The 16,992-nt window shown below is 43.2% G+C and overlaps 1 protein-coding gene across 20 annotated transcripts in view; it reads right to left on the bottom strand.

Annotated features, from left to right (window-relative positions):
- Nucleotides 1-4,774: 4,774 nt before the first annotated feature.
- The window catches only part of nfixa (nuclear factor I/Xa), a 107,273-nt gene continuing 95,055 nt past the window's right edge, over nt 4,775-16,992 (bottom strand). For 9 of the 20 annotated variants that reach the window (XM_026170646.2, XM_026170650.2, XM_026170647.2 and 6 more), the window contains 5 exons: nt 15,833-15,961; nt 12,539-12,708; nt 10,157-10,304; nt 7,933-8,021; nt 4,775-4,951 (listed from right to left, as the gene is read on the bottom strand). In XM_026170646.2, coding sequence (XP_026026431.1) covers nt 4,937-4,951; nt 7,933-8,021; nt 10,157-10,304; nt 12,539-12,708; nt 15,833-15,961 — 551 coding nt within the window. In that variant the 3' untranslated portion in view covers nt 4,775-4,936. The remainder of the gene's footprint in view (nt 4,952-7,932; nt 8,022-10,156; nt 10,305-12,538; nt 12,709-15,832; nt 15,962-16,992) is intronic. The other 11 variants (XM_026170654.2, XM_026170657.2, XM_026170656.2 and 8 more) reach the window with 4 other exon arrangements.

Raw genomic sequence — 16,992 nt, 5'->3', positions numbered from 1 at the left:
TCCAGTTTAGAAACACTAAGGACTGAAGTATATTAACAGCTGTTCCTGAGGCATTTCTTTTATGCATTATCCTACATACTGAAAGAATGACATGGCACAGCAAGATGGTACAGTCAAGAACATCCTTTTTATTCAATCAGGTGCTGCTCTTCTCAAACTGTGTTTTTCTTCTTATGGAAAAGAAACTGTAATTAACACATGCATTTCACCTAGAGCTCTGGGGGTGTTCTCACAAAGAAGTGGTGCTGCACTGAGGGCATAGACAGAGGCATAGAAGACTTGGGAGTGAGGGGGCCTAGGGTGCTGCCTAATTCACCATTAAACCATACACACTTAAGAAGAAAAAGAACTAAAATAAACAACAGAACAAAAACACGGATTAATCCTGCATGAGGTGGTCGGAGGAGAAAAATGGAGGGACTCCCTGGATCCTCAAAAATCTGAGAGATCAGGTTCATGCTGGCCTTTTTCTATCTGGTTGATGTGTGGTGAATGGCTAATACTGCTGTGGGTTTCCATGTGTGAAACCCACTGTAAAAATAGCAATAAAGAAAAAAAAAGAGATTCACTTTATAAGATTGGTTAAAATGGATGTGGGATTTATGCTGGTAAAGCATCGCCCCTCTTTCAGCCTCATGCACGACAAGTCCGGTTATAAGGTGCTTGTAGCTTTCATTTTACAGTCCAAGGCATACTCAAAGAGAGCCTAAACGACAGCATACCCTGATAGCAAATATGAAAAGAACTCCAAATTAAAAAAGGAAACAAAAAAGAGGGAATAAAACAAAGCCAAAAAATAAATACCTTAAACAAAAAGAGCAAACTCTTATCCTAGCCCATGCAGCCCCTTTCCAACTTCCCAAAGCAGTTCATCTATCCCTCTCAACCCCATTAATCTTCCCCTTAAACCTCTTGAACCCAAACCCCTGAACCACTGTCGTCCCTTCCTCACCCACCCAGGGACACCCCCAAAAGCCCGTCAGCGTAATTTGTTCACTTACATTAGCTGCTGAATGGAGAAGCTGAAGAAGATGGGTATGGTAATACAATGTGAAGCATACAGACAAGAATAACATGTGAGCTAACTGCATTCTGCTCAGACAAAAGTTTTTCGGCAATATTTTTTTTTCATCCTCCCAACAGCAGAGAGGGCAGGAGAGAGAGAGAGAGAGAAAGAGAGAGAGAGAGAGAGAGAGAGAGACGAGAGTGACAGACACACAGTTACAGACTACTCCAGTGTCTAAGAGAAAACAGACAGTGGAGACAGAGGGGAAGAAAAAAGCAAGAGCTGAACGAGAACAAGTTTTTTTGCCTTTTCAATTTTTTTTCTCATTTATCAATAAAAAGTAAAGAACTAATTCACACCAGTTTCCTTTCGTACTATATATATGTATATATATATATATAGCTTTGAAAAGGAAGAGAGGATAGAAGGGAAGGAACAATGGAGGGAATTCATTTTCGAAGCCGGAGGAAAGAGGTGCCCCTGATCGCTGAATGGGTGATGACCTTTTGCCTCCTTACAGCACTCAGGGGCAACCTGCTACCTCAAGCTGTTTCAAGGAAAAAAACAAATGAAAAGAAAAAAAGGGCCATCTTGATTACAAAATGGAGTCTGTGAACAAAAGGCACTTTCAAGGGACAACCTTTAACTGCTGGGAAACTATACACTACAGCACAAGCACTATAAGAGTCATTTACAGAGGAGGGGGTGGAACAGGGGAGAGGCTCACCTTGCTGCCTGTTTCACAAATGGCTCAGACCTCATATGTATGCCAGATTAAAAGCTTCTTTTACCCCTTTTCTGCTAACTGTACAGAAGGTCTCGGTCCACTTCAACGTCAGGTGTCTCAACACAGCCTGCTGAGCTCCATCCAACTCCAGATTTAGAAACATACTCGGATGATAATGGGAAAAAACTGATTTTGGGATGTGAAGTATCTCCGCAGTACTGGGAGAGACTTGTCATGTGTCAATGCCAATGTATGTGATAAAATGAATTAACTGGGAAGGTTTTTTGTTTGTTTTGTTTTGCTGGTGAGTTTCAGGCAGTGCGCAGGTAGGTTATTTAAAGAGTTTCTTGGGCTCGACAGTATAGGTTTGCTTTATTTCTTCTAAGGGTTGAACCAAAATGCCTTTTGTGTCACAACCTTAAGGAATAGGAACCTCTCCCCCCACTTAATACAAATAGAAGAATACAAATAGAGAGAGGAATAATGCAGTTTCCTAAATGGTCTGTTATTTTTGTTCACTCATTTATAATAGTTCTGAATGTACTTTATAGTGTTAAAGCACCAGTTTTTCATCTGATGATAGAGATTTTTTTTTCTGAAGTTGTGTACATTTTTTTTTCCTTCAGCCCTCCCACATTTTTATAAACAAATGATTACACATATAACATTAAAAAAGAGACAAAGGAAATAAAAACAAATACCCCCAACTTACAAAGACTAGGATTTCTCGTGGCCCTCTAGTTTAGAGTCCCGGAGCATATGGACTTGAAACAAATACATTTTTTTTTCTCTTTTCTCTTAGCTTTCTTAAAAATCTCTAACAGACAAACACAATGATCTACCCAATGCATTGCACGTGGCTCAATCGACACATATTTTTCAATAATAATACTTTCCATCAAAAAACAAACACTTTTTTTTTCTTCAAACCTACTGTCGATTTTTGACATGTTCATCTAGGTATTATAATGCTGCGCAGCAGATGGCAATGGCGTGTGTCGTTTAATTCGTATTGGTAACAATATGGTGATGTTACTGAAACAGGTCGTGGGGCGGGGTGGGGGAGGGGGGTAGTGAGGGGGGGGGGGTGAGTGTTCAGAAAATAACTAGACTGCCAACAAGCTCGTAGTAAAAGTTACAAAGGAGCATATATCATAAATATATATGTATAAGATCTCTCTCTCTGTTTTTACAAAAAAAAAAAGAAAAAAAAGAGTTTGCAGTCCTCTATAAAGATCTGTCCTAGGCCAATGATTTCCACATGCACCAACGCTACCATGCCCATGTAGCTTTAGCTTATATGTGGGAAGAGAACCTGAAGTCAAGTTTATTACTAATTGCATGAAGGGAATACAGAGGCACTTCCATATATTGTTATAGTCTCGATATATGGTTTTAGTACATAGAGCTAATGTTACTAGAGAGGCTGAGAACGAGCCCTCAGCCCTGTTTACTATCCCTGCAAAAACAGAACCAACAGCTAGGCAGTCCAGTTATTTTGTGAGGTCGGCTTTTGTTGGATTGTGTCATGACAAAAAATAATACCAACAGCGATTTCAGTGTGAACATTTACATAGAAAAATATGTCAAATTAAAAATACAAATTTTAAAATGAATGAAAAACCATTAAAAGGCAGTTTGGAGAACCAGTATAAAGGCTTCCCTTTATAAATTTAAACCAGGTTGTTGGTGGTGTTATTTTATATGTGCATCTGTGTGTGTGTAATCCTCTGGGTTTTCTTGTGAATAGACTACGGGACACGGGGTGAAGCAATGCCAGGGTTGCGTGTGATGAGCTGTCGTTACTGTGCTGTCCATACATGAGAAATTTGAGAAACTGCTGTTTCCATTTTGCTGAAATTCGAGCGTGATACTATGTGTTACTGCAAACTAAAGAAAAATGTTATGACATGCAAGAGAAGGTTAAAACAATCCAGCCAGAGACAGAGACAAAACCAAAACCAAATCTGGAAAAAGAAAAAAAATCGCAAGTAAACAACTACAAACAAAATTAAAGCAAATAATATGAAGCCGATGCTGTGTGCGCCTTATTGTAAAAGCAATATCTATGGATTAAAACAAGATGATTTTGTGAGTGGTTTTGTGACCGACTTTACTGGAAAGGTTGGTCTGCATGTGCTGCCTGCAAGCTTGCATGTGTGTGTGCATGTGAGTGCTGTATCTTTCAGGGCCTGATGCTAGCACAGCCCCCATACCTGCAGCCTCGATTCACTTCTCTAATCGCTCATCTGACCATCAGTGTGCAATACTGTTCATCCCTTAAAAAAAATTAATAGTGCATAGGTAAGGGGACGAGAGAGCAAGTGTAGAGTTAGTGTTATGACTATCTGTGTGTTCACCTTCTTGCCTTCGTGCCTCATGGCCGTCGTTTCTCCCATAGCAGGACACCCTGGTACATTGACAGGTAAACAAAGACCAGCCACTTAGTGCATATGTGTCACACCATTGGACTGGATGGTGTCAGCATGATTGGCCAATCCGAAGTGAAAGAGGCTCAGGGCTGAGCAGATGAAACAGTGGGGTGAGGGGACACTCAACTACGAGGCTGCAGTTACAGCTTTGCCCCTGACAAGCACCGAGCTCCAAGTGGGACAGGCTGTGTGGGGTGGTGGGTGTCAGGTGGGACCATGTACCTGGAGGAGAGATATGCAGATATGGAGGCGTGCTATTTGGGTGGCAATCTTTACAAGTTGCACATCTGACTTCACCATTTACCACTACTTGTTCTTTTTTGGATCTCCCAGCCAATGCATGGAGTTTCATTGTGGAGACAACAAAATGGAAAAAAACCATTAAAAAAAAAAAGAAAAAAAAGAAACAAATGTATAATTGGTCATTTGTCAGTTTGCCATATTGTGTTTCCTTTCTGACAATTCACGGTGTGTGAGACAGTTTCTCATCTTCTTCTTCCTCCTTGCATTCTGAGTCTGTCCACTCAATCTTGTTGAAGACTCCTGCGCAAAAGGGGACGAATGTTCCTGTTTAAATCGTGTTGAATTGGGAGTCCTCTTGGGGCAGCGTGGGGTTTTTCGGGGTTCTGTAGTAGTACTTTGAATAGTGTTGGCGAGAGAGAAAGACCTTTTAGTGTCAGCAGTTTGTTCTTTTTCAGCGGCGATGTGTTTGTTTTGTCAAATTTCCAATTTTCATGACACAATTTTAGCTGTTGATTCAGAGAGGCCTTGTCAGAGGAACCAGGACTGTAAAGATAAAAAAAAAGAACATAAATGTGTTTAGTTTTTCAACTCCCATCACCACAATTACATTTTGATTAAGCCACATTAAAAAAAAAATTTTTGTGTGTGCAGTGTGCAGTGAGGAACACAGAAGAATACCTACCAAGCACATGCACAGAGACATGAAAGAGCATAAAGCGTTATGGACTATGATGACAGAACAGCATTCTACACACAAGTTTTAATCCTTGTATCAATCAACAGTTTATGTTGAGGACATGTGCAACAAAACCTCAGTGCTATTGGTGCCAGTTATTATTATATCATTGATTCCCAACCTTGTGTTCAGGACTCCAACAACATATCACAAAATCAAACTGACAGGAAAAATATAACAAAAACATATTTGTGAAACGTCAAATTGTGAATATTTTTTTAGTTGTCTTTTCTTAATAATAATTTTTCTAAACTATTTATAATTTCTCCTCTTTTATTATTTTCAAATAATTAAATTCTCTCTGACTGAACAGTTTACAACCAGGAGGTATAAAATATACTGATTTGGTTTGAAGGCCTGATGCTGAACGGGAACACCAGGTATTTATCCACTAGGGGGCCACCTATTACCCCTTTTCTCCTTCACTTACAGTACTTAACTGAACTCAGTAACACACGGTGTCACAAAAGTTACTACCTTACCACTTGCTGCTTTTAAGAGGGCTGACTCAAGCTTTTTTACTCATTAAAAACAGTTGTGTTATTACAGAGTTACAAGTTCAACTAGGGCAGCATCTTTTGTGTCAGTCCTAAAGACTTTTCATTAAGCAAACACGGGACTATTGCTGTTCTGTCATGGGCAACCAGTTTACATGTAAGGTGATCGTCCTGATATGCCTCTGCTCTGTGGGCCAGAGTCGGCTCAGGCTACACTGTAAAACTACGGAGGGCAGCTACTCTGGGGATCCAGTTTCTGAGTTTGATAAGACGGCAGAGCGAAGGCTTTGGCACAGACCGAGCTGTTCTGGCTGCCTCTGACATGCCTCGGCCCGGTGAGAGCAGAGACTCACGGCACCTTCGACAGCAAACTCTGTCCCCCCCACCCCACAAAAAAAAAATCTGAAAACCCAGAGAAAGTTCCAAAACCCTTAAACCTCCATCTATTCTCCACCACTCTACCTTACTTTGGTGTTTGAAGATAATTCCTCCTCCTGGCTCCAACTTCCTCTAACCCCCTTCTTTTTTCCCCTCTCTCACTTACTCTGGCTCTCTCAGTGCAATCCTTGGCAGTGGAAAGTGACCCCCCCACTCCCCCCCTCACGCCCCCCCCTCTTCAAGTCCAAGTTCAACTGCCTATGACATCATGTCTCGTTGCTGCGGGCAACCAGACAGCCAGGACGTGACTGTGGAGTGCAGCGAGCTTCAACTAACCCCCTCTCTCTTTTTTCCCTCCCATTCTCTCAGTCCCTCTTACTTTTCCATGCTTGCCGCCCCCCCACCGCCCAACTCTCTCTTCCTCCTGCATAGCTAAGGTTTCACCACCAGAGAGCTCCTCAGACCAGCTTTTCTCTACTTATTGCTCTGACGGCAGTGGGAAGACACTCTCTCCTTCTGTCTTGGCTAGTTGGCTAGCAGGCACCAAGGCGGGCTGGCAGGACTATCGTCTGAACCTCGCCATATGCCAGAGAACAGCAGGATAGGCAGAGACCTCTGTTACTCACTCTGGCTGACACTGTTGCTGACCTACTAGGCTCAGTAACTGGGAGCATTTGCCCAGGTTCTCGCTGTGCTTGCTGTAAACCCGGCAGAAATGTTCAAAGTGGACATTTTTCAATAATGTTTGATAAGCAATTGCTGGAGATAATAAGCATTTTGAACAGATGTAAGCTGTTGTAAAAGCCCTGTTGTTTTTAGGAGGGAAAATGAGGGGCAAGAGATTTGGCACAGAGTTGAAGTGTATGTGCATATGCGCTAACACACATTTGGATGGTGTTTGAATCTCCCCTCGGTGCCAGAGCTACATCTGTAGGAGAGTGGTGCAGGTGGGGAGCTTGAAACTAGTAAAGGGAGCAGCAGGAGGAGCGAGAGGGAGAGAAAGAGAGAGAGGGTGGGCTGCTGATGCACAGGGGAGTGAAGGGGGGGGGGGGTTAAGCAGAGCTGTGCCGAGGAGGAATGCAGATTGTTTCCATGTGTGGGGAGGACAGGACAGCCGAGTTGGCTGCAGGCAGGTGCGGTTAGCCCCTAATGAGAAAAGTTGTGTTGGTGATGGAGTAGGCCCAAGACACTACAGCCCAGTGGCAGAGCACAGCCAAAGCTAAAAAACCACAATGTAGTGCACTACTGGCCTCACACGCTGCACTAATGCACACTGTGGGGCCTTGCAGAGATAAATCAACACTGCTGGAGCTGAAACTAACTGGCACTGCTTACAGTCACTGTGGGGAAGCTACTGTGGTATCAGCACTGTAAACCAATACTGAAACTAAAGGCCTTGATACATGGGCAACACTTTATTAAAATGTAGCTGAGCAAATGGGCAAACAGTTGATGGACAATATCTGTTAAACGTTGAAAGCTTATAAAACGTTTATAAACTAAGCTTGAATCCATGTCCGTGACAGCTGAGCAACCCGATAAAAACGGTACGATACTCACGCTAAACTACTGACCCTGAGTAGAGACGGTGTGAGGAAAAAGGTATGATTGGCTTTCCGCAATACTTATATCATTTATGCTGCTGGGGTCGTGTGCTGAATAACTGATCGTAGCACGTTTTCGGTGCACAGCCATTGTCTGAGTATTGCCTCTGTATCACGGCCTTCACCCTGAATGTCATGCTTGTCCATTTAAACCATGGAAAGTTGTATGTGTGCACAGGACTGTGCAGCGTTAGGCTTGCAGCGGGTGGTGAGGGAAAAGGAAGAAAAAGACATAAAACAGAGGGGGAGGAGGAGGAGGGAGAGGTGGATATGTGGATGTTAATTAAATGAGGGAGGTTGGCGGGGTACCTGGGTCTGCTGGGGGATATTCAGAAAGTTGTCCCGTGTTCCGATGCCGACAAACCGGTTGGGAGCTGTGGAGCCTGGCGTGGAGTATGCTATAAACAGAGAGATACAAGTGTGTACATGCTTTTACACACACACATACACACTCAAATTTCTATATATTTAATCTACACTACTATAAACCTGCTTAGGCTCTTGCAGTATATCTGTCAAATAAACTGGTGGGAAAGGGTCAGGGATACTGATTCTGTATTAGTCACATGGGTGATTTGTTCATGCTGTGGACAGGTTCACTGTTATTCAACCTAACCATTTAATCTGTGGTTAAGAAGGGGGCATAATGTAATGATTAGTGCTAACATGGAGAAGCCTTCTGTTAGCCACAGACGCTCCTCAGCAGCCCCTGGCCTCAATAACAAGCCACAGTGATCACAGAGAACCACGAATGATTCACTGTAGACTTGATAAAAAGTTGGTCTATGGAGGAACTGTACTCATCATCACTGCTCCTTTTGCATTTAACAGGTTCACAGGAGCATCTTGCCTACACAGTGACACCACTAAAGAATGCCACAGGATCAAATTTAGGGCAGTTGTGCTCACTGGACTCCAACATGAAGGCTGAGTAAAATCTTTACTGTGCATGGCTTGAGTGAGTTGAGGGGATGGGAATGTGTAGGGGTGACAGCGACAGGGCTGGAAACTGATGCATGACTGAGGGTGAGAGTGTACCGTGTGTGTGTGTGTGTGTGTGTGTGCGTATGAGTTTCATGGCTGTAATTAAGATATCTTGAGAATTAAAGACAAAATTAGAGGGGAAAGAAAAAAATACACTGATAACAGTCACTGGGATGAGAAAAGAGACGGAAAGTACGATATTTATTTATATAGATTTTCATATAAATAAATAAGAGTGACATGTTAATCTGTGAGAGCTGGAAGGAGGGAGGGGAAAAAGACTTGATAGGACAGGAAGAGGAGAAAGAGTTCAAACAAAAAGAGGAGAAGGTGCCCCGTTGCTCCATCCAGTGCCCCCTCTTGGTGTGCCTCTCCCATGGCCCGACTCTCGTACTGCACCTGTCTGGGTGGAACCAACCAAAGCCTCACCACTCTCTGCCGACACTCCTTTCTCCCACTCCCCCGGTATAGCACTAATTAGATAAGTTTGATTAGATTTCATCATTCATGTTTAGAGAGATGGGTTGTTGTTCTTGTTATACTGTGATTTTCATGTTTTTTGTTGTTCTCAATTTTTAATTGTTGTGAGATTTGTGTGAAGGTGGCAAGGGGATTGGGTGGGTAAAGTGGGGCATGATGTTTTTTGGAGTCCACGCCAACTGCCCTAATTTTGTTCCCTTAAAAAGAAAAAAAGAAAGAAAGAAAGGAAAAAGAAACAAAGAAAGGAAGGTGTGATATCAAATAAAGTAGAAAGCAAAAAACGAAATGAGAGAAGGGGGTAGATTGTATTGCTGCTGTCACAGACAGACATGCAAAGTCTGCATTGATCAAAGGCTTGCAGCTACAGAGGCAACGTGCACAGGGCCCTGCTCTGCTCTGCTCTTCCAAACTACAAAACACATGAAAAAGAAGGGAGAGAAACTACACTGCCTCTTGTGGTGCTAGCAGGAAACCCAACACCAGAGAAAGAAAAATAGAGAAAAAAGACTTCAGGATAGGGAAAAGTAGGAGGTTAAGGTGGTTTGCAAAGACATGAAGAGAGAAAAGGAGACTGAATTTCAGAGGAAGACAGAGAAAGCAATACAAAGGAACCTGACAAGGGATCTCTGGTTTGGCAAAGGCGTGGCTTCTGCCTTCTCAAAATCGGTTCTTGCTGGTTCTGTACAGCAGAGTATATTGGCAGTCAAAAAGATGATAGGAGAAACAGGACTGAAGCTCTCGGGGCTGCTGAGTGTTTGAGTAGATTCCATCTTACTATGTGGAAACTATACCAGTAGCCATTGTAGGAGCCCCAAACCTGTGCATTTCCAGGAGTTAAACCAGAAGCTTACACTGCACATGAATACTGGGACTTCTATGATGGTTACGTCTTTTCTAGCCTAAAAAACTTCATCTGGTATTGGGATACATAAAATTTGCTGCCAGGTAGGGGCTAACAAACCTATGAGGGCCTAAAATTGGTTCGGACTGGTTTCTAAAAAAAGGCTGTGGGGAATATGGGGTATTAATAGTGGTCTGTGGGGAGGAGTGGGAGTGGGGAGTGACTTACACGGAGATGCGGGTGAGCTGAGTCCGCCGTCAGTCGGCGTGCTGATGGTTTTAGAGTCGGGCATGGGGAGGGGCACAGGGCGAGCCACCGGGGGTGGCGGGGGCAGCAGGAAGGAGCCCGGCATTTTGCTCTGGCCACCTCCATTAGGCTGCAGATGGACCATACAGACAGGGTGAGCAGGACACACCCCGAGAATATACAGTATATAGGAAGCCAGACACACACGTACAACACAAAGTCACACAGACAGAGCCCCATTTAAATACTGGAGACTCATATACAGACAAAACCATACAGAATCCAAACAGACAGACTAAAACACACCCATACTTGCACACAGGGTTGAGGGAGACTCACATAGCTTTAAGACAAAACAAAAAAATATTGCCGTCTGGTCAAAAGTAGTGAAAAAAATAAGATGTGGAAAAGTGATGAACATCGTCACACACAGGGGGAGAAGAAAAACTGAGTTTTCCATGAGGGACAGTGAGGGATTGTTAAGGGAAGTCGTTGCGGCGCAAGAAGGAGAAAATCAGCAATGTGTACAAGATGTCTTGGTGCTTGCGTGCCTGTCCATCATGTAGTGCAGATGCAATAAAAAAAGATGTTACTGTTTCTTTAGAGTGTGAAGTAACGTGAACAAAGGATAATAGGTCATGAAAAAGGGCTTGAGGAAGTTAATATAAAAAGCCAAGTTTGCAGTAGAGGTTTACAGTAGTACCTTATTTAATGTGTCAGAATAGTTCAGAAATACCTCTGAAAGACCAGCTGTATGCTCTGTTTTGCTGATTGTATCTGTAGCTTTCAGCACAGTGAGTATGGGATTGTTATTGGGGAGCTCATCTGGGTATCACCCTTTACTAAAGTTTCACCTAATTAGACCCACGGCACTTTAAAAAGGCTCAGCTGTGTCCCCAAAAATTCCCCCTTCAGCTTCTGCAATGAGTTTCTTCTCCATCTACAGCTGCACACTAGCTCCCACAGCTTGGTGTGTTTCAGTAATCATCTTTTAAATCCTTCTGCAGTGTGACTTTTTTTTTTTTAGCATTTTACTCTCATATACAAAAATGCTAAATAGATAACTACTTTTCAATTATCTATTATTATCTATTATATTATTATCTATTAACTATCTGCCACAACATTAAAACCACGGGCCTAGTACCGTCTACGTCCCACTCGTGCCAGCAAAATAGCAAATCCAGATCTAGACCTCAGAAACTGTTCTGTGTATTAAGGGAGCTGAAAGCTGTAAGTCCTGTAAGTTAAAAAGTGGAGCCTCCATGGATCAAACTAGTTTTTACATCCCACATAGACTGAATTGAGATCTGAGGAGTTTGGAGGTGAAGTCAGCACACTGAACTCTTTGTCATATTTGTCAAACCATTTCTGAACAATATTCATAGACGTCATCCACACGATCCAAGATGTCCCAGCAGACCGCCACACTGCCTCCACCAACTTGCCTTATTCCTGTCGTGCATTGTCAAGAGACTGACACACATCTGGCCACCTTCTTCCATGGTCTAGCTCTGAAGCTCACATATATCCCAACATTTATATACCAGGTCCATTGTAATCCAATAATAAATAATATTCAGTTCACCTTTCACCGGTTTACATATTGTGGCTCGTTGGTGTATATTACTCGGTCTCAACGGCACACATTATGCCAAGAAAATTATCGTGGCATACTGCGAAGGGGCATTTACCTCTAGAGAGAGTTTTGGAGAGTAAAGGAATGTCACAAAGGATGACAGTCAATAAATCACTACTGGAGCACAGATGTAGTCTTTAAATATCTACTTCTGGTTTCTTCCAAGGATACTCTCCAAACAAAATTAATCTTGATCTGTCTACAAATCTGGTCTCGCCAAAGCTTTCAGCCTTGCTTCTCTAAAGTAAACGTTTAACCCAGTGCATACCTACAATATGGCCGGCCACGCTACAAAGGCTTCTGTTCCTGACAGACCCCTCCCCATCTGAACATTTCAGACGGGCATAATCTTCCAATTCTGGGAGAAGGCATGGCATTATATTATATTGAGCCTGTGATGAAAATGTGCTCTGGCGTCTTCCCCCATAATTTCCTCCAGCTGAGTTTTTTCTGATTAAGCACATCTGGCCCCCTCCTCCTGTTGATTTGCCCTGCGACCATCCCTGGTGGAGCCGTTTCACTTCATAAAGATTGTTCTGTATGCAGGTTTTGGCTTACTGCACCTTCTGTGTATTTACTTGTTTGCACTACATCCTCTTCAGTAACTTCCATTAATAAATACACCAGTTTTAATAATATTTCATAGTAGTTTGTTTTCCAAACTAATGTAGCACACCATCCTTCAGGCACTGCTCCTCCTTTTGCAGGATCCATAGAAAACTTACCTGTGCGCTGGGCTGGCCTGTGCCGTCGGTGCAGACAAACTGCACAAACTCCTTAAGCGGGTCCTGGTGGTGATGGTAGCGTATGGTGGGGTGGGTGAAGTACGGGCTGGACTGCTGGATGATAGAGGAGGAAGGGAAGTGCAGGGCTGAGGCTGAGGCACGGGGACTCCCTGAGAAGAAAAGTAGATAGGAGAGAGGAAAGGAAAGGGGAGGAGGAAGAGAAACATAAAAAGAAGAGAGACCGAAAGTGGAAAACAAATGCAGTGAGCTTAAGGTCATTCTGTTGTATTTCTACACAAATACAGCACACTATGATAGAGAGTACATGAACATGCACACCTACGACACCTATGCTAACATGAACATGCATATATTTTAACTAAGCGCTAAAGACAGCTGGCATCAATGTCCAAGTTGTCATTTAGGCCCCATTATTGTCCTAACGCAGAAAATAGCTGTGACACTCTTGTGGTTGACTGACTGAAGCTGTTTCTGCTTACAAATGACTGGCATTATCCCTGGCTATTGAGCAACATCTGGTCCCATTCATTTTATAAATCAGCCCACTAGATTTCTCTGTACCTCTGGTAAGCCTGGCATCACAACACATGCACACACACAGTTTCACAGCCACATAAACGCTAGTGTGTTACAGTATTTTCTGCCTTCTGCTCCCTCTTCATTTCTCTCTCTCACCCACACACACACACACACACACACACACACACACACAGACACACACAAACTGCTCGGGTATGACAGAGTCACACTCACACACGGACACACACACTGGGTTTTTCCACTTTTGTTTTATTGCTTGTCAGTGATGTGTAATCAATCAGCAGCGTATCCTTGCTGTGCGGTTCTGCCCAGTAGTTTGAAGCTTGAGAGAGAATCTCCCCTCTGCTCCCAACCGACCACAAAACACCTCCCAGAGACATTAGTCAGCCAGCCAGCCAACCACACACACACACATTCACAATCTAGGCTCCACTGTCTGTCCTGTCTGCTGTGATTCTATGGCTTTGGCAATTTGGCACACCAAACTAAAGAGGCAAGCTGCTAGGTGAGGGGAGTCTGGCGTACAAGCATCTGTGATTATGTCTGTCACCTACTATCTCTTGTGGATACTGTACTCACAAAGTGAAGTTCAAAGTTTCCATGTTTGGTGAAACTGATGTTCAAGCCTTTTTGTGTCAGCACCGTGCCTGTGGGTTCTCTTTTGTGTGTGTGTGTTTCCATGTCAGTATGTGTAGTTTTGTAGTGTATGCATATGAATGGGTTGCCGTGTCTGGCGCAGCTTGCGTGTGTCTTTTTACATACAGTATATTGTTGTGTGTCTGTGTGTAATCGCTGCCACAATGGCCGACACTCCAGACTAATATAATCAGGCAACAGTTAATCTGGCAGCTCTCCATGTGAGTCTGGAGCCAAAAACAGGACGTAAACCATCTCGCTCGTACCCCTGAGCAGCCACACTCGCTAGACCTATACACCAAGAGTTAACAGCTTCAACCCATCCAAGGCAAACCATGGTTGATAACTGCTTTCCCCCCCATTCCTTTCTAGCCCCATCTCTCTTTTCATCCCCCTCTCCTTCCCTCCCTCCCGACATCCTCCAGTCTCTTTATAGAACCAAGGCCTCCGAGGGACATTCCATTTGGATGGCAGCCATTTTAGCACAGAGAGTCCTCCACAAGAGTGTAAATGTACACACACGCGCTTGTGTGCATCAGTGTGTACGTGCACAAACGCACCACGACACAATCTCTCTACGCCGCCTCATTACAGCCTCTCTATTACATGAAAACCTTTCGCCAACTGTCTAACACACAAACACACACAGACATACATACACGCAGTTTGGAGAGTGCATGAAGTTAGTTGAGAAACAAAGAAAGCTGAGCTAGTCCCTGACACCTCGTGCGCAAAACAGGAGGAAATTTTAGAAATCAATTCAAAATTCAATCTGGTGTTTTGGATTCTTTAGATGCTATGAGACTGCTCTGAGCAGATAAACAACTTGGCTTAATGCTGCCAGATCCAGTCAGGACTATATTATCTAAATATACTTTGGGGAGCTCCGCAAGTAAAATTCAATACGTTTCAACATGGAGGGCAATGAGTCCAAATGACCTTTACATGGCAGGTCTGGTTTGGCAGCGGACCAATCCATCCCTTTGAGAGACAAATGGAATGAGAGGGAGCGACAGGGAGAGGAGGACATATTTATTCTTTTGAAAAGTGAGACCAGTCTGCGGGGACTTGTTGGCAAACTTGAGATCCTGGAGACTTCGGGAATTCTCTGACTCGAGATGAACAAACCATGTCGGTTACCCTATAGGACTGAAAAGCTCTTACGAGGACAACTTCCCCTTAGCGCCTTTATTAAAACAAGACCTTGGAAACACTGGAGGTTACTTTGAGAATTTTACCCGCTACACTGTACACCTGTGCAACTACATGGGTTCAAACACTTTATCAGTTCCCTTGCTGGCTTCTAAGTTGTTATGAATCTCTTTAATCTGCATTTGCGCCTGAGAACTAACAAACATATCTTTTAAAGAACAAAAATACAACCTCAGTGTAAGTCTAAATGTAAAAAGAAGGAAAACCAAACAAAGAAGCACTGGCTGGCTCTAATGTGCACTATAGCAAAGGCAGCGTCACTACAGATACTGGTTCTTTGCTGTCTTTGGCTTTTTTAATAAATTCAAAAATATATATTTTCACTTTCACTTGATTGATTGCTCCATATGGTGGTAAGTTTACATATCCAGTCAAGGTCATTATTTCAGAGTGAACAGCTTTGTCAGTTTAAATGCAAGGCTTCTACAATCGTTACGACAAAATGCATGAAGCAGTAAGATGAGAGGCAAATCAGTCACAAATGCATGGATGCAGCACTGGTACCATGCGATGGTAATATTATAAACACAGGCACAAAGATGGTGGTAAAAATGGATGGATGGAGAGAGGCTGAAAGAGAGAGAGAGGAATTTATGCCAAGCCGTGATGATAGCAGTAACACTGAACAGGTGAAACTCTGCAGGCATATTGCTTCTCAGCAGTTGCAACTGTAAGACTGGAAAGTTTTGTTTGCTTTCTCAGCAAGTACGTTTTGGATTTTTATTTTCAGGCACATGATAGCTGAATTTATTTTGTCTCCGGACGAGTTTGGGGGGAGTAAATACTGCAATCTAGGATTTGACACTCCCTTTCCTTCTCTCTCTTTTTCAGATTTAAAGGGGGAGGGGAAAGGTTGAGTTGTTGGGGTCATGGCAGGGCTCTCACCTGGTCTCACTCCTGCCAGCACAGGCAGCGGGTGGTGTGTGAACGCCATGCGGGGAGACCTCGTCTGGGAAGTCAGGGCGTTGAAATCAAACTTCCCCGGCTTCTTAAGTGAACCAGGCGAGGACAGTCCTGGCGAAAAAAAATGGGATCAACAAAAAAAAAAAAAAAAAAAAAAAAAAAGTGGGGGTAAGAGGGAGGAAAAGAGAGAGGTTGTTTTAATCAACAAAATGTTGCTTATTTGACTGGCTACACTAAAAAAAAAAAAAATCAGTTTGATTCCTATTGAAGGGGACTTGAACAGTGACGACTTTCTTATTAGATTGTTTAATTTTCTCATTGGTTGATGGCAGTGCATTGTCGTCCCCCTGTCCTTTCTGGCTGTAGGTCATTGACTCGCTTGAATGAGTCTGTCAGAGGACTGCAACCACAAAACATAAAGATACTCAAAAGACCAGAAGATTTTTCCCTTTTTTTCCTAATCCTATTCTGTAATTATTAATTCAGAGACACACTTCAGGATTCCCAACTACCAGCTTTGGCCTGAGTAATATTTCATAACCTAAGTGCGTGTCTTCAAAGGAAAAAGGGAGAAAAATACCTAAACCCAAACTGAATCTGGGCTTTTTGTTTTAGTGCCAAAAAACATCTGTAGCTATAATAATCTCTTCTGTGCCAATGTATGTTTTTCTGTCTCATCTCTTTCTGTTTCTCTCTCTCTTTCAGGTGCCAACTGTAGCGTTTTTGTGTACGAGCACGGCCACCATACAGCCAGAGTCAGCTAGCGGTGGTCTGGCTTCAGCAAAGCTCACAGGCTGGCTGCACGAGAAGACAGCTTCATTCAGAAATAGCACACACTGTACAGTATGGACACGGCAGCTGCTGAGTGCGAAAGACAAGCAGACGGACAGAGAGGGGAGACAGAGGGAGAGGAGAGGGAGAACGAGAGAGGCGAGAAGAACGTGGGAGACATGAAAATATGTGAGGGAGCAAGAGAGCAAAGCGGAACCTGTGAAAAATGCAGAAGCGTCTTTTTCTTTATTGCATTGCTCTGACAACACGTATGAAATTGGAATGTCATAAGATGTTTAGTATGGTTATTATCTCTCGCGAGCACACACTCACACCCGTCTCAACACACTTGAAAGGCCGCCTTATTTAAC

Source organism: Astatotilapia calliptera, chromosome 6 (genome assembly GCF_964374335.1).
Source record: "Astatotilapia calliptera chromosome 6, fAstCal68.1, whole genome shotgun sequence".
In the NCBI taxonomy this organism is placed as follows: domain Eukaryota; kingdom Metazoa; phylum Chordata; class Actinopteri; order Cichliformes; family Cichlidae; genus Astatotilapia; species Astatotilapia calliptera.
Note: the sequence above shows the minus strand (reverse complement) of the source record. Positions and strands in the feature narration are given on the sequence as shown.